Genomic DNA, 26,577 nt, shown 5'->3' on the forward strand with positions numbered 1-26,577 from the left:
CAATGAGAACTCATACTTTATAAGAATCAGTTCAGGAGATACAGGTAATATGCATGAAAGCATTTTGTAAGTTATGTTGTACTATACAAAATTTTATCATCACATTTACCTACACATACACTTAATGAACGAACACAGGTTACACTCAGACTTTACCAAATGAGGGAAAACAAAGTGAGGAACCTGTCTCTTCATACTTATTATGCAAAAAGGCTAAATAATCAGGCAACATACAGAAGATAAACCATGGGTTTTACGAGCGTTTGCGTTAAAGTTTCTTATGCTTTTAAAACTCACCAGAGTTACAAGAAATCTTGGTGTGTGTCACATAAACATGTCTGGGATCTCTGGGAATCCCTGAATCTGTAACTGTTTCTGAGACCCACAGTCACAGTCCAGAAACATGCTAAGGATTAATTTTCAAAATGTATTTCACAGAATTCTAGTTTCACATATGATGACAGGTTTCATATGTGAATGAAAATGATTCCACATATACAATATATAAGCAGTTCACTCTGTTATGAGTTTTTCAAAATCATTACATGAAATACTGATATCTGGTCTGGTCCGCAGCAAGTGATAAAAAAAATTTTAAGTGAGAAATCATGTTTTCCCTCTCTTGTTAGAACAAATGGATATAGAACTGAACACAACTGAAACACGTAGGTAGCCCCTCCAGATTTCCAACAAGAGGCTCAGGGACCACCAGAAAGCCATGATGCCCACAGCTGGGTTGGAATGGAGACACCAAAGGGTCTGCTTTTTTTTTTACTCTGATGTCAGTTGAATTCTGGCTGTGCTCTGACCAGAATTTGTTGGGTTTTTTTTTTTTTTTTCAGAATTTTTCATAGTCATGATCCATACTAAAATTTATTACAAAGTATGTTCAAAAGGGATGCTGAAAATTACATGTATTGGTCACAAAATGATATGTATTATATGCAAAGTATAATATATAATACCTATAACCTGAAATTACATTACATACGTGTATGTCTGTGTGTGATGCATATCCAAGGACAATAAGAAAAGTCCGTTTCTGGAGCTATGCCAGAATTGGTCGTACAAAGTGCAGCAGACTTCACTGGCAGGGAAAGCCAGACATTAGCATTCGACTGGGGAAAAAGGATGGCACTCAGATGTGTTCAAGAACACTTTAAAAAGTGTTATCTATGGGACCAGCATTAATTAATAATAGGGACGAATCATTCACTACAAATGAGTTGCAATCCATCAAAGTGGATTTAGGGAAAAATCCTCTTTTCAGCAGTAGATTGAATCACTGGGCGTGGAGGAAATACTGAAGGCATTTTTCTCTGTAAAACTTAAGCACTTTCAACTTTGCGTTAGACGGATTCCCTCTGAATGCCTGTACCCCAGACCAAAAGAAGGGCTGAAGCGTCGGCGAGAGAAGCCTCGCAATCCGCCCCAGACTCTCGGGTGAGTGCTCGGCGAGGGAGAGCCCACTAAGAGGCCCCTGGGGAGGAGGGGCTTGCAATTCCAAGAGGACTGCTTTGCTTGTTCTGCCCAGCAGAAGAAGTGCTGAGCTGCTGTGTCAGAAACACAAACAGACATGCAGAGAAAACACTACTTCTGAGTAAGAAACTTGCCGAAGTCGAGGACTGGAGAAAATAAACACCTAAGGTAGCCTGACAAATTTAAAAGAGCGGAAAAAAAAAAGGATAACGAGAAACAACTGGAGTTATGCTTCCTCTGGATCATTCGGTATCTGTGGGCCATTTATTAAATCCTGACTCTGCCACAAAACGCCTGTGCCATAGTGTGCCTGGTTTTCTCTCCTGACCAATCAGAATCGAGCAGGATGACAGGTATGATGCACACTGCCTGGCACAAGTACTGGTTTTCCTTTCTCATTCACTGAAACGGATCCAACACCTCTGAGCACCCCATCCTAACACGAAGAACTCACCGTCCCACAGGACGGGCTGCGCACACACTCACTCTACTCCAGCCACTCTGCAGGGAACCAGAGACAGAACAATAGACAAAAGAGCCAGCAGTATCAGTCTGTATGAACATCCTGGTCCTTGCAAACAGAATGCTCCTTTCCAAACTTTCTTCCCAAAGCTAAACAAATGCACGTTGAGCTTGTCCACCAAATGTAAAATATGTTCACACAGGGCTGGAAGGGCTGACATGTGAACTGTCACCTATCTGTCTGGCAAGCCAAGTCGTTGTTTTGTTTTGTTTCTTTTTTAAACTAAGCTCAAAAATGTTCCATGAAAGTTTTGAAAAGCTACGTGTCAGCCTCAAAAGACAAAACTGTGTATTTGGCAACAGCAAGAAAAGTGATAGAGATCCAGACACGAATGAGAAATCTCCGATGCCGTAGCAACGCTTTAGAAGCTATTAGCTAGCTCTAGACTTTCTCCAAAGCCTTTCAATACCAAAGGGAGGAAGATATCTGCTGGTAAAAATGCACAAGGCATAACTGGAACACGCTTCATCTTAAAATTGGACAAGAAACTAGTGAAATCTTTCTATGAGATGCTAAATGTCTTCAGGGGAAGGACACCTATGGTGCTGTTTCTTCAGGAAATCACACATTCCTTCCTTTACCAGTTCACTTAGAAAGTATGTTCTGTGCAAGTACTATACTCAGTCCCAGGTTGTCTCAGTGACACAAAGATAAATAAAAAACAATGCCGGCCTTCCAATAGCTCTTAAGGAAATGCACTTAAAAAATAATACCTGGGCATGGTGGCGCACACCTGTAATCCCAGCACTAGGGAGGCTGAGGCAGGAGAATCACTGTGAGTTTGAGACCAGCCTGGGCTACCTAGTGAGTTCCAGGTCAGTTTCGACTACATAGTGAGACCCTGTCTCAACACAAACAAACATCATCATCATCATCATCATCATCATCATCATCATCATCATCATCATAAAGATCCTAATAAAGGTTTACACAAAATTCTATCAGAGCCCAGAAAAGGAGACCACAAAGTCAGCCATGAGAGTTCGATGTAGTGTGTAATGAAAGAGCCAGAAAACTAATCTGAAATTCACTTTTCCCACAACATCCAGTCTACCCCTCACATCCAATCTCACGGCCACTCCTGCTCGCTTCCCCCCACCCACCGTTAAATCTCTCCTGGATGATGCCTCCGATGGACAATCAGCATCTCTGCCTTGCCGCTGTAGCCAGAATAGCTTTGCAGAATTACAGACTGAATCTTATCACCTTTTTGGAACAACTTTTATCATCTTCAAAGCGTCTCCCTTGTCTCCAGAGGAGGACATACATTTCATGAATGCGACACGGCCTCCCAGTCCCGCCTTCCTCCGCTCCCAGCCCTCTCCAGCCCCTGCACCAGGCCCTAAGCACGGGAGAGGCTCTACCGATCTGCAGCTTCCGGTGTTCGGACTTCCTGCTCTCAGTCCTCCTACCCACCCTCCCTGCAGTTCCTAAGCCGGTTCTCCTGTGCTCTCAGTTTGACTCTCCTCAGCATCCCACACTTCCTCATCAGATACTCAGAATCCTTCACAGTCACTGCGACCCCGATCCTGGGAGAATGCAGTGCTGGGTGTCTTTCCCATAACTCCAAGACTCGTTCCCTCCCCTTACACTACCCACTGACACAGATCCTGAACCATACATTTCAGAACTTAATTAGACCTAATTGAGCGCATGTTATATTCGAAGTTAACTAAGAGTAGACTGTGTGGAATCTGAGCTAAGGAGAAAGAGGAGGATGAGGAGGTAAAAAGGATTAAGATGGGCATGCATATGTGCCAATTAGATGACTAATTATTATGTATTAAATACATGCCAACAAAAATTACTTTTAATTGAAAAAATCCTATTTCAGATTACATTTTGGTCTTTGATCTTTCTGCTCCCTAAGTTCTTACGGCAATCCTTAAAAGAGACTAATGAAATATCAGCTACTAATTTCACAAATGGAAAATGGAAAAAGATGCAGTTCTTTGGGTAAATGCACCAAGAGCAGAGCCAGGACTTCTAAACCAGGTACTCCAAATCAAAATCGAACCTTTCCCCTCGACTTCTTCTCGTCCTCGCTAATTGTTCTCAGTGTAGAATTCTGGTTGACCCCGGAAAGCATCACTAAGAAGCCAAAGCCAAGGCAGGCACTAACACATGAGCAACAGCAAGACCGCAGGAAAAACTTGGTGAGTTCAGTTGCTCCCACCTCTGTCTAGATACTACCAGTTGGAAGATACGCAAAAGGCATGTTAATTTTGAAACAATCGAAAAAGCTTAAAGCCGCTAAATTTCCGTTCCCATTTAGAGTTCTAAGAATTGGATTTGTCTCAGAAAAATAAGTGAGGACTTCATTCCCTTTCTTTCTTTCCCTTCTTCCGTTTTTTCTTTTGCTACCTAACATGCTAAGTACAAGAAATAATATAATATATGCAATGCTGTTCAGTGAGCTAATAGATGGCTCAGTGGAATCCTCAAGGTGAAGATAAATTGTTGAAACATAATGTAAGGCCATTTTGCACAAAATGCTTTCACATTCAATATCTTGTCTGAACTTCATGACCAATCAATAAAGGTCTTTTCTTAGGCTTTGTTTAAAAGTCCCATTTGGACTGCGAAAAAATCAAGACACAGAGAACCGGGTGACTTTCTAAGGCCATCCAGCCGGTAAGTGGTGAAGAAGATTCAATCAAGTTCTCCTTGCTCATAGTTCAATGATCACCCACTGTATCACTGTCCTGGGAGTTGCCAAGAAAATAAATGGAGACAAGAAAAACACTAGAAAGTAGGACTCTTTGAAAATAGCTGGCCACCAAGGCAAACTGCCAGGCAGAAGTAACCTGCTTAGTTTTTCCTTGCTTTTAAAAGCTCTCTTTTTCTATATTCACATCATTTTAATTTTTTACCTGCTTTTGCCATGCTGCTTGAAATTTAATAGCCCGGGGTTTTCTTACCTAACAAGCAACCCTTTTTAAGAATACATGTCTCTTTGCTAGTGTTAAGATGGATATTTGTCATTTATAAACGTGTATGAGCCCTGCATGAATTTCTTTTCTCTTGACATAAAACTCAAGAACTATAACGTTAAGAGACTGTGACTTTTGTCTGGAAAAAAGAAGATACAGGTGATACAGTGGTAGTCATGGAAAAGCTTCTAGATAACATCAGTAAGAAAAGAACAGGGAAATGGTTAAGAAATTAAATTCTATGTAGTTGCTAAGAGAGCAAGTTTCAATACAATCAGCTGAAGCCACAGCCCCAGGACACAAGAAATTATCAAGTGAAAGACTTAAAATTAATGGGGGATTTTTTTTATTAAGTAACAGGAAAATCTGACAAGCAGCAAACTATTCACCAAAACGGATTCCTATAAGGCATACAGATAGAGAACATTTACCAGCTTCCCTGGAAGGTAGGTATGGCCAGTAACTAAGTCCTGGTCAGTGGAATGTCACCAGTCCAGGGCCATAAATACCTCACCCTGATAACTTTCCATTCTCTTTACCCTCCCAAAGTGAATTCAGAAGCCATGGACTGCACATACGGGGGCAAAAAGAGGAAACAACTTGAGTTCCTGAATCACAGCTTTGAGGGAAAACACTCTGGTGTGTTTCAACCAGGAGCATCTATTTGAAAGCCTATGTAAATGGAAAGAAAAGTTTGCATTGTTTTAAATCACATATAGTTTGATATTTTTTTCTAGAAAGAACTGATCAGAACGATTTGTGAAAACTATTTTATGAAAGTCAGAGTATAGGTACTTAATGTGAGTACTCAAGGAGAGGAATTCTGTAGCTAATAAAGGCAGTGCAGTTTCTACCAAATAAAGTTAGCAAGCAGCATTTCAGCAATGCATGGACTGCATACTAGCAGAAGCAGTTCCTTCCTTGCCTACAGACTCTGAATTTTATAAATTAGCTCTTAAACAACACTAACAAGTCACATCTAATATAGGAAAGCGGTGTCACATAGAAACATATAAGTTGATTCGGAGCTCACGATCTTTACTTTCTTTTCCCTTCTTTCTTTGTCTCCTTTCTTTGAAACAAATATATTTGACTGTCTATAATAATTCACCATGCACTACTCCAGATGCTGGAAATGCAATGAATAAAATAAACCATCCACCCTAGTGCAGTTTATATTCTAAAGAAGTCAGATAATAAATCTTTAAACAAAAACAAACCACAATGTTAAATAACATGTGATATTAAGAAAATAAAGCACCAAAATTAAACTGGACTACACGGTAGCAGAAGGCAGTAGCAGAACTAATTCAGCCAGAGTTTAGGAAAAGCTTCTTCTAAAGAGGTCACTTTGAACTACAATTTGATGACTACACAGAGCAAGAGAAAACTGCAAAGACCTGGGGGAAGGACACTCCAGAGTGAGGAAAGAACTCTGGCCAGGGAGGGACACAAAGAATTCCAGTGTGTTGAGAAAAGAGCCACACAGAGAACGTGGTAGGAGACAAACACAGAGAAGCAGGTAAGTTCCAGTTCACACAAAGGCTTCCGCGTGTCCAAGTTGGTTCCTCATTCCAAGAGGCATGGGAGCACAAGACAACTGCAAACAGAGACGAGACTTGATCTGACTCACACTTTCAAGGCTCAGGTCACAGATGTTCGGAGAAGGGACTACTAAGAGGTACGAAGGTGAATACCACTATGATCACTAGCTACGAGATAAAGGAAGCTGGGACTAATGTGGGAGCAGTGAACACAGCAAGATGTGGGTGTTTGTGACTCATTTTGGAGTAAAGCTGATGAGGTGTCCTGATGTAGCAGATCTCAAGGGTGACTTCTATGTCACGACCTGAACAACTAGGTGGATGGATGTGGCTTTAGATGAGACTGGAAGGAAAGTACCTGGGCCTGTGTTCTCAGGACTCTGAATGAAGAAACGTTTTGATGAATTAACTGCACTTCTGCCAAGTGCCCTAATAAACCCTCAATGTCTTCATCACAAAGGCATAACTACAACTCCTAATATCTTACAAAGGACTTTTGAAATAGGGTTTCAAAAAAAAAGTGTTCATTCAGCTTCCCCAGTCCTGATAATTGATTGCAGCAGTGGACCTGGCAAAGAGGCTTCCTGAGCCCAGAGGTTTAATAACGAACTCTTTGGTCTGACCCAAGTACAATGACCAGGATTTGGATTTGCTGCTATTTTTCTTTTTCATGTAATCACTAGCAGTAACTTGTCAGACCAAGGGTTTGGGGGTTAAGAAGAGCTCAGATGTGAGGAAAGGCAGGAACAGATAGATGCCTTTGCTGGAACTTACAGTCCTCCTACCTCAGCTTCCCAGGGTGCACGACTACACCCAGCCCCAAGGAATCCTTCACTCAAGCACCCTAAATCCCCACAGATCAATGAGCACCGAAGCTAGGAGTTCAGGTTTTGCTAACAGTGTATAATCAGAAGAGGTTTTTGATTCTTGTCTGTCGGAAGCAGGATTTCAGGAAAATGAAGCTCAAATCTGAGCATAACGTGGACTATGAAGGTCACAGTGCTCATGCATTTTATAAGATGTAAAACATTTAAAGGCCAAAAAAAATGTATTTAAAAAAAGTTATCTGGTTACACTTGGATAATTAGAAATGTAAGCGCACATCAGCCCATGATCCCATCAATCCTCTTCATCAGGAATTTACAGAATTTTGTTTCTCTGAAAGCCCACTTGTGCTAGCCTGTGCAGTCCATAAGACTATGCTTTCAGCTATTCTGAGTGCCTTTTCTTGTTCACACTGATTTCTCTGCCACTTTCCTGGCCTCTTCCCTTTCAAAGGCTGAGCTCTTCATTATTGCCTTCAATCTTGTAAAAGAAGTCAGAAATCACCTTGCTAAACAGTTGCTGTGCTCCATACATCTCAGTATGTTATACGAAATCATTAAATTCATATCAATGCAGATAAGTTTTTCTTTGCAAAATCTATCCTTGAGCGCAGCTCTACTTGTGCTTTTCTGTGAAGGGAATGAGTTCATCTTTGCAGATTCTTGCACTTGTTGCTCCACTGCTAACAATGGGTCCCTGTCAGAACTGAAGAAACCTGGTTCTTCTGCCTAAAATCAGTTTCCCTTGCCACATGCTAGTTCTCCCCAAACGCATGCACAGAGGAAACCCACTTTCTCAAAATATTGGCTTCAACGAGCACACTAATTTCAAGAAACACTCTCATGAACATGAATAAGTTTAAAATGATAACAATAATAATGATGGCTGGTGTGATCTATTACATGTTTAGTAAATACAAGACAGTTTCCTAAATTTTAGACGCACATTGTCTCATTATCACATTAATTGGGCAATCCAATTCCCATGTTGGACTTGACATGACAAAGCACTAATTTACAACTGTGGTTTTCGAAAAAATCTACTGCCTGACAGCAGAGCTAGACCAGACAACTGGTGATCTGAACACTGTGAGCTTTTTTCTGGTGATGCCCACTATTTGATGCACTAAAAATTGCTCTTGGTTGCGAGCACTGATCTCTCCAAAACCCACAAGTTTTGACTGAATTAATTCAGGTGGATATATCAGTAAACCGAGCAGAGATAGGCAAAAGTAGTAGATACTGTCCCCTCGCCACTGCCTCCATAACCCACTGGCTCACAGGATTATTTCTCACTCACGCCACATGTCCGTCTCAGCTCAGCTGTCACCACTCCACGTCATCTTCATTCTGGCTACAAGAGAAGCCCTGATCACGAGCCCTGCCAGTGTTTGTGCCAGAGAGAGGAGAAAATGAGTCGGAATCCTGAGGAAGTTCTTAGAGTGTCTGCTCCGAAATGACAGTGACACACGTCACAGCTACTTATATTCCTGGGACCCAACCAAGGTCCCCGTGGAACAAGGTGTGGAGGTGGCAGATATTTTGAACAACAATATGATACTGGAAAAGCGTGAGTGGCGGGAGGGTTGGAAACAGCATATTCAAAGCATAAGGCCATGGGGTGGAGATGCATTGAGCTTTATCTTCATTGTTCTGGGTCTTCACATCTGCATTTGTAAAATGGGGTATTTATGGAAGCCAACGCTGGCATTTTCCTTAGAGAATTATTTAATTCTCAAAAATTGTGGCATATATAAGAGGCATCTGGAAAATTCAAATATTCTAAAAGTAAAGGTCTTCTCAGTTAGGGTTCATTGTAGTACTTCGTGTACAGGGCAGAGTTCATGTGACATCACTTTATTCTTAATTCATCAAAGTGATCTCTTTCTATAACAAAAAAGAGTTTATAGAACTAGTTAAGACTCCAAATTCAACATGAAAGATCATCAGTAGGACCCCCTCCTTACACCTTCCCCAGACATTACTTCTAATTGAAAATAATGGGTCAGAAATTACTTATGACCAACTCATTGAAAATGTCATCACAAAGAGAAAAAGTCTCAGCTCACAAGGTTCACAAAATACTAAAATCCCACTAATGCAGCCTTCAAAATGGGGACTGTGCCAGCTTGAGCTGCACAGGGCAAAAAGAAACCATCTCCTGTGAATTGTATTATCACCGACAAAAGGTCTCATTATCTCCCGTTGACTGGCCAGAGTTCCATCATCTTCTCTCCGGCAGTTTCTGCAGCAATCTCCACAGAGCAATAATATACCACAGCTCTGCGACTACCCGAGGAAGTTGAGAAAACTGAAAGCCTTCTGTGCTTCTTCTTGCACTAACAGCCCGAACTGGCTTTCTAAGACAGCGTGGACAGTGTGTGTAATATTTTGTTTTAATTTGCAAGCCAGTCTTGTTCATTGTGGTTTAATAACATGGGCCTTTTTTGCTCCATTTACAAAGGATAAAGAACAGCTGGCACGAAGTGGTTCAAACATGTCTGGATCTCTTTAGGTTCAGCTGGGTGAGACAATAAAGCCAGGCTTTCGTACCGCCCCCCTAAGCTCATCCATCAGACCAGCCCAGAGGGAAATTCCTAGGACAGGGCTAGGAAGATGGTCACAGACTCACTTTAACCATTAAAAATGTAAGATGATCATAGCTTTTGCCCACCTGAAAGCCACTCCCACCCTTTTCTGTTGCCACCTCACAATGTGGTTTAAACAGAGAACAGATCGTTTGGTATCAGGAAAGACAAACTACTCCATCTCCACAGCATTCTAAATTAGCCCGAGCCAGTAGTGGTCACTTCCTTCCTTTTTCCCAAGCATTGCTCTAAGAGTTCGTGTATGCAGGGGGCTTGAACCCAGATATGACAATTAAACGGGCCATGTTTTCTGTGTGTGGTAGTGGTGGAGCTGGGAGCACATTCTCAGAAGGAAATTCTTTGAACATAAAAAGACAGAACTCCTCACAGACAAGTTCATACTTCCTGCCCCTTTCTTCCTTGCTTGATTGGGTGCTGTAGGAGCTCACCGAGGCTGGAGCTAAAGCAACCACAATGCAATCATGGGAATGAAGGCCCAACGTGCTGCAGACAGCAGACTGAAGGAGAGAAAACATCTATTCTCAGTGGCAGTGCTGACTCCAGGTGGTTCTCAGAGCTGCTCACCTGGGTACGCGGTGTTTCATCCTTGCTTTCCTCCTTGAGCTCTATACACTAGGAGACCACATCATTTAGCAATTTCTCCTTAGGTGCTACCCATGAACAAGTGGCCTGGGCCCTGTGGAAAAGCTCCAGGACAGCAGAGATGACTGACACCCCAGGCATCACCATAACCCAGGGGAGCATCGAGGTGCACAGTGGCCCAAGGCCCACTGCAGACACTAAGCCAAGAAAACAGTGGCTTATACCTGGAACCACTCACATAATACCACAAGGCCTCCCACCAAAAGGCAGGTTTAATATCACAGAAGTTTCTCTTGGAGCTACAACTACAGGGGAAAAAATAAAGTGGTATCAATGAGGAGAGATTCCACATTTCAAACAGAATTAGCAGGGGCCATTTTCTCTCACATTCTTCCTGGTTTCGGGAGCTCAGGAGGCCCAGGAATGGGGGTGTCCTCAGTCCAGTGCACAACTCAAAGGTCTTCCAGTGTTCATGGAATCAACATTCTAATTATTTCAAGGTTCTTGACATCACTTCTATGATTGCTCAGAATCCCTTTCCACATAGGCAGAAAGTAGGAAAGTGAGCCTTTTAGACCATGGCTTATAGGACCCTTTCCACGGTGAATACAGGACAGATGCTCACATAGTAATTTGGCTTTGAATAACATTAATTTTCTGATATGAAAGTTCATAAAGTAAAATTTTAAGAACAGATTTTCTGTTGTGTGAGGAACTAAAATTAACAAATCAGTAACATGATATCAAAGGGTAGATAAAAAGTTTCATAGCCAAAGTGGCAGCTTCATTCTCAACTGCTGTGTCCTAATCAACTTCAGATCTAGAAGGCAAGCAAATGGATAAAAAGGTAACAAAGAGAGGAGAAAAACGCTAGCACACTGCCGATGAAAAGGAAAGTATAAACGACCACAGTCTTCCTGAAGAAACGAAAACAACACACCACCGACGCTAGAAGTAGGTATTTTGCTTTAACAACTGCTGCTCTTTAGTCGAAACCAAAAAGTTAAGCAAGGATAAATAGATGATACAAAGGTAAAGGATGGAAATAAATTTACTCTTCCTGAGATCAATATAATGAGAAAACTGGAAACCAACTTTAGAACCAAATTTTACAGCATTTACTCAACTCAAGAAAGTCACCTCCCCATCGCTTCATATTTAATTAGTGAAAATAAAAGGACTGATTTCAAGGACAGCAACTGGATGGAGAAAGTGCCAAGTCATCCCTTCACGGTTAGAGCTTCTCTAAACTGATAGGAGAGAGCCAGGGAGCACTGCAATGGGATGGGCTCAGGAATTATGCCAGAGCTGCCCCCACCCCTCGGCCACACAAAAGGAACAGGGGTGCGTGGTGCCACCTCCAGCAGCAGAGCCAGCTTGGGAAGAGCTGTTCACATAAGACAGAGGAGGCGTTCTGCCCTAGAAACCCGTTGTAATGGCATCAGCTCGGGAAGCAAAGCCATGAGTACCATCACTGTGATTCTTAAAGATTTGTAATTGGCAACACCTTGAATGAATCATTAAGAACTCCAACTGAAAAAAAAAATCTGACCTTCACAAGTGAAAAAGATGACAGCCGGATTTCAACTAATGTCAAAAAGCTGTTTGAGGAGAATCCAGCATAACTGCACTTGGACACACAATCTCCTCAAATTTGAAAGGGGAAACGTGCTGGTGATTGGCACACACCATGGAATATGGGGTGCCAGGTGCCCCGGTATTCATAACCAAATTCAAAGGTCCTGTTTCCTCAGCACAGGTAGCCGGGATAAAGCCAGAGAACAGAGTACCTTGGGTAACTGACAGGATCGTTGTAGGATCCTGTAGGAACAAAGCCAAGCGATGGCTTTCGGTCTTCAACCCCAGTTCCCAGGGACACGTTTCTGAGGCAGTTTCTCCCGAGTGAGCGGCAAATGAGGCACCTTCCTTACCTTCACAGTAGGCGGAGTCTCCCTGGACAGAGATGTAACCGTTCTTGCACTCACAAGTCGCTTTTGTATTCCAGTTTTTGCACTCTGAGTTTTCACCACATTTAGGTGCGTCAACACAAAAGTTATGACCTGTAAGATGCATATGAAGTTTCACATCAGGAAAGGAGGAAACAGAGGACTTCCAAATGACAAAACAGGAAACCTGTTTTTACCACCCGTCACTGCGCATGAAAACTCACCTTGGCAGTATGCCAGAGTGAGGTGGGGTAGGGAGCTAGAGAAGAGAAATAGGAAACTCTGGACCATCCCACTGCTCAGGAGTTCTTACTCTCTGATACTCAAATTTGCTAAAGCCATTCCCATCAGAATGGCTGACCCTGAATCTCCTTCCTATTACCTTCTTGCATAATTAACCTCTTTAACTGTTTCAGTAAACTCTGTAATACATATAAAAGATATGAATAAATATGCAAATATATAAAATAAAATGAAAATATTATCAATACCCCCTTAAATATATCCACCCAATGAAAACTCCTCCCGGCCACCAAGAAAAGCATTAGATTTTGCTGATTATGCCCTTTGATGCATTGATATCTTTGTCATACATAATTGCTTTCTCCCAAACAAATGTCTGAACATTGTAAACAAATGAAACCACATTTTACGAGGCTACATGGTGTGCTTTGTTAAATTCACCCAAGTTAATGCCTACAGGGATCAGTTGCTAGTGCTGTATGCTATGCCATAGTATGAAGGTGCCACGACTTATTTTATACATCATACTAAAATTGAGTTATTTTCAGGTTTTGAACTATAAACAAGACTGCTAGAGACATGCTTAAATATGTTTCCTGGGAAATATTTTCAAAGCATGTATTTGACAGTTTCTTTGTTAAATATTCCTCTCAGAATTCCTGCTATCTCTTTCAGGATAATTATTTCTCTTCCTAAAGTAGGAAGTTATTTTAGGGAGTTATTTTAGTGAAGATCTTTTAATAGTTACTGTAGTGGATTTTAACTCAACTAAGTATGTCTATAGACCACCCTCATACCTGAAAAACAGTATGTATGTTTTTCTATCTGAACATTTTGAAAATATATTTCATTTTTTTATGACTTCTATTGTGGTTATTGAGTAGTTCAGTGGTCTGTGGCTACCTCTTTGTGGATACTTTAAAGATCATCTTTTTTGTTTGGCTGGTTGGTTGGTTGGTTGGTTGGTTGGCTGGCTGGTCATCTGGTCAGTTGGCTAACTGATTGGTTTTGCTCTATATTCTTCAGTTTTACTCTGAGGCCCATATGTGTACATTTATTTTGATTTAGAGTTCCTTGGAATTCTTTAATTTTAGAGTTGATTAACTCTTCATCATTTTGGAAAATTATCAAGTATTCTCCCCCACCACGCACACATACACACACACACACACACACACACACACGCACGCACGCGCGCGCACACACACACGTTAAGTTTACTGATACATTTAAAGAAAGCAATAGTTACATTTACCATTGGGATCTTGTACCTTTACATGAGATGTCTTGGTTCTTACTTTTCCCCCTGTACCCTCCCCTCCCTTCATCCCCTTCACGCATCCCTAGTTACAAAAATGGAAACAAAGTATTCTTTCTTCAAACATTGTTTCTTTGCCATTTTCTTTATTCTTTCTATTTAGAATTCTAGCTGCATTTGTGAGTGCCTCTTCCTTGTGGCTCGGATTTGCTTTCACATAAGACATTTATTTACCTCTCTCTGCTGATCTTGGTGTGACTTCCAGATATGTATTTCAATTATTATTTCTCTCGAGCTGTGTCACATTTGGTTTTAGTCACTGATATTAACTTTCACTTACAATATTTTTATTTTCTACAATGCTATTTGATTCTTCTTTAACTGGTTTGGTCAAATTTGACAGTCCTCCTTTCATCTTTTAATTTTATTATTTTTCTATCTTTAAACACATTACACAAGTGTATTTTATATTAAGCATTCCAATATTTTCAGTATTTATACATATACTCGTGCTGTTTGTTGTTTATGCTAAGTATCACACAGTGGCCTGTTTTTGTATTTTGAGTGATTTTTATTTGTGCACTCATATTCTTTGGAATTGAATCTGTGGAACTTACTTGAGGTTTTGGTTTTAAATTGCATTTCCTCAGACAGTGTTTGTGCTTGGTTCTGCCAGTCGCCTGGGGGAATTATCAACCTAAAATCACTTTAAGCTAAGCTTTTCCCTTGGGGATGGGGATTAACCAAGCAGGTAGAATATATTCTACGGTTAAGTTTTCATGAATGCAAATTTTCTCCTCTTGCCTGCAATCTAGAGCCAAGACTCACAGGCGCATCTTCCCTCACACAGTGATTTTTTTCACATCTCTCCTCACACGTTGATTTTTTTCACCCACAGAGAGGTTCACCCCACAAGGTTCTTATCTGAGCAAATCACATTGGTTGCAAGGTGCCCTGTCTTCTTACACAGTGTCCATCAGAAGCCAAATCCCAAATCACAAGGAACTAAAATTGTCCTTGGGACAAACGCCAAATCCAATGTATTTGCTCGTTTTAATAACATCAGAATTTTTCAATGTTTTTTGTCTCTAATTTTCCCCTCTTACTCTACTGCCAACTCCATCAAATTTCCAAAAGGAAACTGTCTATGAATCATACAGCATTTTGGGGTGTTCTAGAAGGAACAGGTTATACCTACTATAAAAGTTGTAAAGTTCCAGTATAAAATATATGAAGGTACTTCACCATCTTTATATGAGTACATTTTAGTAAACAGTAATTACTATGTTACATAACATTGTGTGGTCTCATAGAAAAAACAGTCTAGGAATCAAAAGGTCTAATTTATAATTTAGAGTCTGTACCTAAGGAATATTATAAATCTTTCTTTGTTTATCTAGGTACATAGCCTGGAAAATGAAGAAAATCAGTGATTTTCCGTGAATGTTTCTCAGGGCCCTGGGCACAGACAAGTTGTTACACAGGGTTCAAGACGCCTGCCCCAATTCAAACAGAATAAAAAAACTCTTACATCTTTTTTTGGCATATGGATCATGGGAACAACAATTTGGGGTTTAGGAAATATGGAAATTGCTGAAGTAGAAAAATTCTAAAAATTAATTCATCTCAGCAATGAGACTCTAGAATGTTTTACCTTTGAAACAATTTTAAACCAACAAATACTTAGGTAGTATTTAACCTGGAAGATGAAAATAAATTTTATGAAATACTACTAATAAAATTATACTAGATGTTTTAAATGGGGATAATGCTAGTATAGTACAGCTTATCAATATGTTGTTGACAATGTTGAGTGGACTAATCCATGTAACATGATGATTTTCACTAAAGGAACAATTTTAGACATCAGCGGTCTTTTTGCCAGAACAAGAGCCTGTACTTCAAGTCTTACATCAAAACTGATCAATAATTAAATTATCATACTTTTATTCATCATGAAGCTTGAACCCCTGAAGCATCATAGGTTCATGTTTTGTCACATGTGTTCTTTGCTATATTTCTTTTCTTTCAGGTAATTTGAACTGTTCCTTTCTTACTATATGCATTTGACAGCATGGATAAAGGTTCTCCAAACACCACTGTAAATACATATCAAAGCACCACAGAATAACCCATAAATTTATGCAATCATGGCCACTTAGAATAAATTTTTTAAAATAATCAAACTTACAGTAAGAAAAAGAAAAGATTTCCCAATACACATCACCCTATAAAGCACATCCCCTTGTCAACTCACAATGCAAGGAGTCCGATAAACTTCATTCCAAGGACAGAGAAGGGCTGTGGGACAAACCAACCTCAATGTCAAAACCTTTCTGAATGGGTCTCACCACTGAGCCAAAAACATTGTCCGTTTAATTAATGCAGGCCAACATTTACACTATTTCTTCGGGGCTCACTTAGGACACACAAGCAAGGGAGCAACTATTCAGTCAGGATTAAACAGGTGGCACGAACTTTGTGGACAAGCATCTGGGACAATGCAAAGGTACTTAAAGCATTCCCTGCCCATAGCAAAAACGCAGACTTTAAGAAGAGGTTAGTTACATATGGGGCAGCAGCCCACTAGGCAATCTATGTCAAGTGAAATAGGGACAGAACAAATTTTCGCCATGTTTCAGAGACCAATAAATCACTTGTGCATGATAAAAAACTATGGTAAATAGAAACCTAAAATGGGGGGGCAAGACATAGATTTTCAGAAGAATGAGATTTTAATCTTTGTGAAAAAGCAAGGGCAAACTGGAAGCATTGATCCAGCATAGGTAAAATAATGATAGTAATTAATATTTATTGAGCATTTGCTATGAGCTTGGGAATCAGCTAAGTGTTTCATATGCATCATCCCATTAAATTCTGTTAACAACCTATACACCAGAACTATTAACCCTGGGGTCGGGGATTTAGCTCAGTGGTTCCACTGCCCCCTCGCAAGCACAAGGACCCAAGTTTGATACCTGGTACCAAAAAAAAAAAAAACCCAAAACAGAACTATTAACACTGTTTTACAGATGTAGCAATTGAAGTTCAAAAGAAGTTGGTGCACATGTGGAAGGCACAGAGAGCCATAACTCAAATCTAGAAGCCAGAGCTTTTAATCAACATGATCCACTCCCAAAAGCAACAGATGTCTGAGTATTCTGCAGCCCGAAGGAAAAGAGGATATCCTTTTAGATGTGCATATTCAGTCTAAAAGGCAGACATTTTCAAAAATTGTTCACACATACACACACACACACACACACACACACACACACTGCTAAGTGATTCCAAATCTCAAAAAGAGCCATGTAATCACTCCAGTGTCCTTACTTCGGATTCTATGTCGCATTCACTTCCCTTAACTAAAACTGTCCTTCATAGAGCTAGCTGTATGAATGCACGACACAGGCGTGTGGACAAGTGGACAGACAGAAGTTTAGACTGGAAAATTAAAGGCCAAATAAGTAGATGGGCGGACACAGCAGGGCCCTGCAATCCCCGCTCAGGACCAGCTGGAAAGCAATCCGGACTCGTGTGCTGGTCACATTTCTCTCCTTAAACACGCTTATGGAGGTATGATTTACATGCCATAAAATCTATTTATTGCTAGTAGATGATATTTCAGTAACTTACACAGCCATTGCCACAGTCCAGTTCTAGAGCACTTCCATCACCCCAGCTGGGCGGCATCGTTCTTAAACCCCACCTCAGCGTCTGAGTAGGCAGCCAATTCATTCATCCACAATTATCCTCTGCTTTCAGAAGATTTCTAAACGCTTTGTCTTTCTTATCTGGTGTCTGAATAGCACGACATTTAAGATGCACCGATTTCTTTCCTGGGTATTTGTCTTCAGTTACAACCCAGTCAGAGTCTCTCTCTCTCTCTCTCTCTCTCTCTCTCTCTCTCTCTCTCCTCTCTCTCTCTCCTCTCTCTCTCTCCCTCTCTCATACACACACATACACACACGTACACACACATACACATGCACACACTCAGCTAGGCTTTGAAACATTTTTTTCTTCAGCTGATCTGAAATATGAATCTTCTCAAATCTATCCTCCTCTGTAAATATTAACGTATTGATTTTTATGGAAGTAACAAGCTATGATGTGATTGTAGAAAACACACAAATATAAATAAGGTACCAAAAATTCAAAGTTTACTTTTTCATCTGACTCTCTTTAATGAGCTTCAGAGTCTTTGAAATTATTCTATAATTAGAAGTACACAGCGACATCTTTCAACTAGGACTGGCCCAAATACAGAAAAAATATTTTTTTCAAATTTGTATTAGTACACGTTTGCAGTACATAGTGATTACATTCCTCACGGGGATCTGGTATACATGCATGAAACATCTTAATTTTTTTTATCCCTTCCCTCTATCTATTTTTTCCTTTCTCTTTTGCAAAAGAACTACTTCCTATTATTTATCTGGTACTTTATTTATATTTTGAGTTTCTCACCTAAGAGAAACCAGTGCTGTTTGAACTTGTATGTCTGCTTTATTTCACTTAATATTATGGTCTCGAGTGCATTCCTTTTCCTATGAATGACTCAAGTTTATTCTTCTTTCTGGCAGAGTAGTACTCCACTGTGTATAATGCCATACTTCCTTTATCCATTCATCTGTTGATGGACATATCACCCACTTCCAGGATTTAGTTGTTATGAGTTGTACTGCTAACAACATGGGTGTGCATGTATCACTATAACATGATGTCTTGAACTCTTTCAAGCACATACCTAGAAGATGAATATTGAGTCAAATGGAATTTCTACTTTTAGTTTTCTGAGGAAGGCTATTTTTCCTAATGGATACTTGAAAATGTTGCTATTATTGACTTCTTCCAATAAACAGGCATAGTGCTTAGCACGTTTACATAGTACATTATTAAGTCTATACACTATCCTAGGATTACTATTATTCATATGTTACAGGTGAGGAAAATGTGGCTGGGATTTTACTCATCCAAGACAATGCAGACATTAACTGCCAGTCACAACTTGACTCTAAAGTTCTCATGAGGACCACTAAAAATGTAATACTTCTGACATTTAAATATCTGGGGGCATAAACAACTACTAGTGATTTTTTTCTGATACTGTTTGTAAATCATAACTGTTACGACTTCTTTCCAGATGTCTCTCCAAAACCCCATGCACTCTTAAGTGGGGCATTGGAGAGATGACTGAATCATGGGTTTCTGATACTGGATTAGTCCACTGATGGGTTTAGCAAAGTTCTGGGTGTGAGTGATTTACTTATTGAAGACTGAAGACCCACCCTAGGTGTGGTTTGTAGCCTGGGTAGAATAAAAACGAAGAAGGACATCTCACTGCTTCCTTCCTCCCTTTAACAGACTCTTCCTCCTTTGCAATACCCTTCTGTTGTGCTGTCCTGCCTTGGAGCCAGCTGGCTACGGAGAGAAACCCCTAGGAATTGTGAGCTACAATAAACTTTTGCTCCTTTAACTTGCAGGTGTTGGGTATTTTCTCAGCAATGACAAAGTAAGACAGATTTTGCTACCAGAGAAGTGGGGTCATTGTTGGGATACTACCTGTTCATGTGGTTCAAATCCTTTGGAGGGTTGGGTATTTAGCTCAGTGGTGCCACCACCTGCCTTGCAAGAACAAGGGCCTTAGTTCAATCCCCAGTACAAAAGAAAAAAGAAAAAAGAAAAAATGACCATTGGAAATCATTACCAGAGAAGTTTGTAAAGATTTGTAGATGTCTGCTGGAGAAGTAGCTCTAGAATTCTGTGAGCTGAGCTTGATGGGAGATTATGGTCAGAACTCAGAAGATGACAATTTTGACTGCAATGCAGCCAAGAAAAGACTAGTTCCAAGTGGTTTCAGCTGGGAAGAACTCCAACAGCTGTTGGACTCCAATGTGTGTTATGCTTTGGCATTTTATTCACATCCAGAGACTCTGTAGGAGACTAAGATTAAGTGCAGTGGATTAATTAATCCATCAGAAAAATTTTCAAGGCAGTTTAATGTTGAGGTGGTAGCATGGCTACTGTGGGGAGGCTTTTAAACAGATCTACTATATATTGAGAATCAAGAACAAAGTTTAAAAATCTAGAGAAAAGATTTTAAAAGTTTTGAGTTTGGCGAGAAAGAAAGCTCCAATAAAGTTGTGGCCTGCAAAGATGGAGCAGAGGAGAACTTGGTTGCTGAAAAGATTAGTTTTTTAAAAAGCCACATAATTTGGAACTGCACAATAAAAAAGATGGCCTGAGGGCATCATAAGAACTAACAGAAGTCCACCTTTGGCAGCCCTACAACTGCAAAGGTGAAAATTTTTGCTTTGAGACAAGATCCCCAAGGTACCATGTTCCAGAATGGCAGCAGCCTAGAGAATTTGTTCCTTGGGATTGGGTTCAGAGTGCTCAGCCATCCAGGAACTTGACCTTTGCAGTCAAGACAGAAAGAAGTCTGGATACTGCTGTAGCTGGCAGCTGACCTGGGTGCTATCCAAAAGGTGCTGTTTTTTCACTTGTGCAGATGCAAGAGTGGTGGGGTCCGAAAGGCTTCCACTTAGATTCCAGAGTAAAATCTGGGAGGCCAACCAGTGTGCCCAGGAGAGGGCAGTGCGAAGCTGTGAGTATAAAGCTAAAACTGCAGTGGAGACCCCAGAAGATTAGAGAAGCCAGGAATATTGGTTGTCTGAAGAAATCCACAAGAAGTGAGCAGAGCCACCAAAAGCAATGCCCTAAAGGCAGGGACAGTCAAGTCCTTTGGAATTCACGTCATGCCACAGATAGTTAGACAAAGAACTATGGGATTTAATGTTTGTCCTGCCGGATTGCTTTGGTCCTATTCCTTTGAATCTCCCTATTGTACTTTTTGGAATGGGAATGTTTATCTTGTGTCATTGTATGTTAGAAATGTTTAACTTTCTTTCCAGTTTTACAGGGGCTTGAACCGAAAAGTCTCCCTTAAATCCCCGAAGAGAATTTGGACTGAAGGGCTGGGGATTTAGCTCAGTGGCGCTGCGCCTCCCTTGCTAAGCACTAGGTCCTGAGTTCAAGTCCTAGTACCACCCCCCAAAAAAAGAAAAAGAAAATGAGAATTTGGACTGAGACCTTGAAGTAATGCTGAAAGTATTACTTCTTTGGTAACTTTTAGAGATGAATTAAATGCATTTTGCATAAAAGTGTTCATCAGTCTTTTGCAGGCCAGGAGAGGAGTATATGGCTTATATCTAGTTGTCCCCCCAAGCCTCATGTACTCAAAGCAAGTTAGGTAACTGGATCATGGCTGTGTGATGCTAGATTAGTCCACAATGGGTTTAGCACAGTTCTGGGTGTGAATGATGGACTAAGACAGAAGACTCACCCTGGATGTGGGTGGCACCAACTGATGGATTTGTGGACTGCATGGAGTGAAAAGGAAAAGAAGAAGGAAGTCTCACTGTTTCCTACCTGCTATGCCATGAACTGTTTCTTCTCTGCAATACCCCTCTGCCACACTGCCTCGCCTTGGACCAGTAACTATGGACTGAAACCTCTACAAATTCTGAGCTAAAATAAACCTTTCCTCCTTTAACTTGTGGGTGCCAGTTGGCAATGAGACAGTAACTAAGAAAATAGCTTTCTGTATTGTGTACAGTTGTTTTTAAATGGTCCATTTAGGATGAAGTTTTTCATTCTACCGATCTGTTCTTACTGGAAATTAAATACGGACGATACTTGTGCCTGGTTATTCATGGACAATGATCAAGAGCACCTACTTTCCTCTGGGAGCAAAACTGGAAGGGAAGGCAGGGACAAGGGGAAAAAATGAGAACAAGGCCTGTCACGTAGAGGTACAGGATTCCAGTAATGCCTGGAACTGTACTGTATGCCTAAAATGTATCAATACACTCAATGAGGGAAGAAAAATTAAAAAGTGAAATAATGGAAATCCATAGTCCTCTCTAAACACACAGGAAGTAACCTGCTCGGCGTGCCTCACTTTACTCGCATATGCATCACTTCCGGTAGCCCATTTGCACACCTCACAAGCACCTCAGAGCTCAGCCAACTACCATGGAGCTCTTGATCATGCTTCCCAAGCCATGCTCCTCAGGTTCTCCGTATCCATCTATGGCACTGCGAACTAGAAAACCAGGGCTCATTTTGTCCTTGTTCATCAAACGTCCTCCCAATTTGTCCGTGTGTGTGTGTGTGTGTGTGTGGTAATCGGATCAAACCTGCACCACATCCTCAGCCCCTCATTTCAGGAAGTCCTCTCGATTCCCTTTCCCTCCACAGCAATAATAAGAAAAGCCATCCTGCTCCAACACACTGTTACTCACTGTCTAGTGAACATCACCTCATTTGCCTTCCTGTTCCCCTCTGACTGTCTGTAATCCATTTTGCACACAAAAAAAGAATTCTTTAAAACATAGATTGGATTGTGTCTCCTTTTAAAAAAAATCTTTCACAGGCCTCATATTTTACGCAAAATACAAAATCTGTGACTTCCACTTGAGGGGACGAACACCACCAGCCTTTCTTTACATTCTTCCAGTATTCCAGTCTCTTTTCTGATTCCAGGTCTTTGCAAATTTGTTCCACCAACTCAGAATGTTAATACACACATCAGCCAGAACGATTGCTTCTCAGCAGTCTAGTCTTTAAGGTTAAATAGAATCTACTCATGGGGCAGATAAGGGGTCTGGTGAGATGTTGGTCAAAGGATACAAGGTTTCATTTACCCAGGACGAGTGAGGTCTGGAGATTTACCACACAGCATGAGGACTGAGCTAATGACAGCATAGTAACAGGAAGACTGCCAGTTCAGGAGACCTAAATGTTTTCACCACACACACACACACACACACACACACACACACACACAATGATAAGTGTATGAGGCGACTGATGTGTTTAATTCGATTGATTTAATAATTTTACAATGTATACAAAACACCATGTGGTAACCATAAATACATAACATCTCTTTGTCAATTATACCTCACTAAAGCTGGAGAATATTTTTTAAAAAGAAAATAACAACCACACACTTACACACACACACACACATTTTATACACTATTCAGGGAAGACTTTCTTGTTCCAAATGAGGCCCATTGTTCTCTTGCGTTTGACCTTCATCTTCTTATTTATAGCAGTTATCACAATCACTAATTATGAGTTTATTTTTGTATTTACTGATGGATGTCTGTCTCTCCACCAGAAGTTCACTTCCACAAGGGAAAGGACCGCACAAGTTTTTTCATCTTGCGCCCAAGACAATACTCAGCACGTTACAGGCATTCAATATTTGTTGATTTCATTACTAAATCCTCAGAGTCTTTCTAATTTAGAATTAAGTGCATTTTAGAGAAGAATACAATGAATCTCAAAGAGGTTAATTACTTTGCCTACGATTATTCAACTAGTAGGTGAGAAGTGAAATAGAGTCAGAAATGCAAATAAGATTTCCAGTCTCTCTCACCCGCCTCTCAAGTCTACCTAGCCATGGTTTTAATCAAAAGATGCTGACCCCGGCCTGAGAAGACCAGAGCTCTATCACCAGCCATTAGCATTTTCTGCTCCATCACATACCCAGATCTTTCCAAAGAAAAAAAACATTTCTTTCCACAGGGACCACTCCATCATTTTTTGTTTGGAAATCCAAGATAAGAAGAAAAACAATTTGTCACACATCAGAACAGCACCACTAGATATCAAGATCAAGTACAGCCTAGTTAGAGTTCACACTGAAGTCATTCAAAAGAAGCAGGTGCTTAGAAAAAGACACATAATCTGCTGAAGTGAGGCTTTTCATTTTAGTTCCTAGCAGAGGTGCCATTCATTCAGCCCAGAAAAATTTATCAAGTGCTCGTTCTGTGCATGAAGTACCATGAACATCACAGACAGGTCCCACTCATCTTACAGCAAAGCCAGGGTGACTGGCTGTGAGCACTGGATGGTAGGGGTATCACGGTGGACAGGGTCACAGTGCCCGGGGATGTCACAGAGAATGGTCCTAACACGGGCACTGAAGAGAAGATTTGAAGGATCAATAAAGTTGACTTGGCAAGAGGAGTTCCAAGCACAGAGAGCATCAAATGTCCATGCCATGTTCAGAGAAATTCATAAAACTACATCAATGTCAGGAGTCACTTTTTTTTTCCCCTCTGGTGGGGACCAGCCTAAAAGTCGGACTCCCCCCTACTGGTCCTGTATTTCAAATTATTTGGCAAATACCAATAACATAATTTCTTTCTTTAAATTCGCCATCAAAATACGCATAAAATAAGCCTACCTATTACAATGAGACCCCACATGGCTACTCTCTGAATCCCTCTTTGCTCTTTATAATTATGGGGAAAGTGTACATCTATTTTGGCTCATCTCGGGATTCTCAGACAATGATGGACACTCATGTGCAGGATTGAATCCTGTGACTTCTTCCAAAACAAAGTAGCATAGGCTACTTCCCCTAGACGGGACCGAGCATCACCAAGACAGTTAAGGTTTGCTTCCAGAGACAGTAGCATTCCTTGCCCTGTGCGTAGGTCAGGCAGTTTACCTGTGAGATTAGGCACCTGGACATTCTCTCTACTCTCGGATGGATTAGGAAGGATCTAGCCCAAAGATCCTTTATGCAAACTGAATTCCTTCATACACTCCACAACCAAAGTGCATACCATCGGAGATACCTGAGCACTTACAGGGGGAGAACACTCCTTTTAACATTTGGGGGACAGGCAGTTGGGCGATCGGGACAGGCTGTTAAAGACTAAATTGAACTCTCACAGGATCTGTCTTAGAAAGAAATTCATTTCTTCTGCAATCATAGACAACTAAGGGTCTTCCTGGCAAGGCAGCTTTGCCTTAGGCTTAGTTCTTCCTGGAGCAATGTGCTTCTTAGTGGGAACATCTCAGACCCTCTCCATGACAGCACTTGCAGGGTCACTGAACCAATGTGTTCGCGAAGAGTATTCTCTCCTTAAAATCTTCTGTGCCCCACATCAGCAGGGGCACTGCCTTCCCAGGCCACTTCAGCTCATGCTTCTGGGTTTTGATCAGATCCCATCCGCTCTCAATACGCAGAGGACCTGGCCTATCTACAGGCCACCAGTTCCTCTATTTGCACACCAGCTTCCATCCTCATTCAGTGCCTCTTTTCCAGCTCTCTGTCCACCTCAAATGCCCTGAAATCCCCTCTCGAAAACCTTTGCAATTATGAATTCACCTAAAACAAGAGGGAAGCCTGGGGGAGGGGCATCCAGTGATGGTAAGATCCTGGGAGGTTTACTCGAAGGGCATGAAATCCTAAATAGTACAAATAATCTCAACTAATTTCAGTCCGGGCCAGATGACAAGACAAGTGAGCATGAATTAAAATTACAGATAAACACGTTTGGAACAGATGTTGGAAAGAACTTTTTCCCTACCCTGGAAGTCATAAACATTCAGCAAAACCCTCCAAAATCACTGGCGACATTGAAGAGACAATTAGAGCCAGTGATGAGGGGAATAAAACCGTGAGGAGTGTGTCAAGAATTCTGGGGATGAGCCATATGATTGGTGTGTTTCCCTGGAGGGGTCTTCAGAATGCATGGTCAATGTCGATGGCTTTGCTTTTCTTGTTTTCCTTTCCAGCATCTAACTGAGAGCACCAGAAATTCGCAAGCAATCTTTTTCTGCTGGTCTCTATTCAGGCCTTTATTACTTCTTTCCAGGAAGAAGCACAGATGTCACTCCAGTTCCCTCTCCTGCTCTCCACTGAACAGCCTCACATTCCAAGTGGGAAGGCTCCCACTATGGATATTAGCTCCAGGTAATGAAGAGGATAAACAAAGTTCATGGTGCCAGCACAAACCGCTCTGAGGCATCAGAGAAAAGCTGCATCCATGATGAGCGCTGCTCCAGGTGGCACCGCTGGTGACTGAGATCTGAGCCCAGCAACTGCTAAGTGGACTCTTCCACCAGTGCCCGTCACCTTCACTCGCTTTGTATGTGTCTGCCCACACTGTTCTGGAGTCCTCTCCCTAGGCATCCTGGCTGCACCCATGGGCCCTGTAGATATAACTACCTGCTCAGCTTCACCTGTATCTAAAGAGAAGGGATTTTTACAGCATTTGCAAGATTTGAAGAGTCAAGGTATCTGAAGCTCTGGTCTGGATTCCAGTTCTATTATACACTAAACAGCATAAGTCAGAAGAACTTGTTATGCTTCACATTAAGCCCTCAGATTTAACTCCCACAGAGAACAAAGTCCATGCAGAACTGCACTTTGCAGCATTCATTAATTAGTCAGTGGAAAGGAGGCGGGAAGCATATAAAGATATGCCTATCACTCAGCAAAAAATTACCTGTGTAAACAATTGACAGGTTAGAACTTCAGGAAATTAGTTCTAACTGAGTAAAATGGGGCTTTAGCAAGATTTCAGATACAAAATATATAGACTCTATCACCTAGTACTAAAAATAACATTGACGTCATTTGGCATGAAAAGGACACAGAAAACACAACAAAAAAACCGGGGAGGTATTGCAGGCGCCCTAAAAGCTGAAACAGAAAAATCAAAACGACAGTCTCAGACAAGTCAGTTTCATCATGTAGAAAACTTTGGATGAAGGAAAGAAACATAGGTGCATATGCAAAAAAAAAAAAAAAAAAAAACA

At 41.0% G+C, this 26,577-nt stretch overlaps 1 protein-coding gene across 1 annotated transcript in view; it reads right to left on the reverse strand.

Moving 5' to 3' along the window:
* Positions 1 to 26,577, reverse strand: part of Nell1 (neural EGFL like 1) — a 675,311-nt gene that overhangs the window by 409,686 nt on the left and 239,048 nt on the right. The window contains exon 12 of the mRNA XM_033764069.1: positions 12,426 to 12,554. Coding sequence (XP_033619960.1) covers positions 12,426 to 12,554 — 129 coding nt within the window. The remainder of the gene's footprint in view (positions 1 to 12,425; positions 12,555 to 26,577) is intronic.

This window comes from Fukomys damarensis, unplaced genomic scaffold, assembly GCF_012274545.1.
Source record: "Fukomys damarensis isolate Sample0158 unplaced genomic scaffold, DMR_v1.0_HiC HiC_scaffold_16, whole genome shotgun sequence".
Lineage (NCBI taxonomy): Eukaryota > Metazoa > Chordata > Mammalia > Rodentia > Bathyergidae > Fukomys > Fukomys damarensis.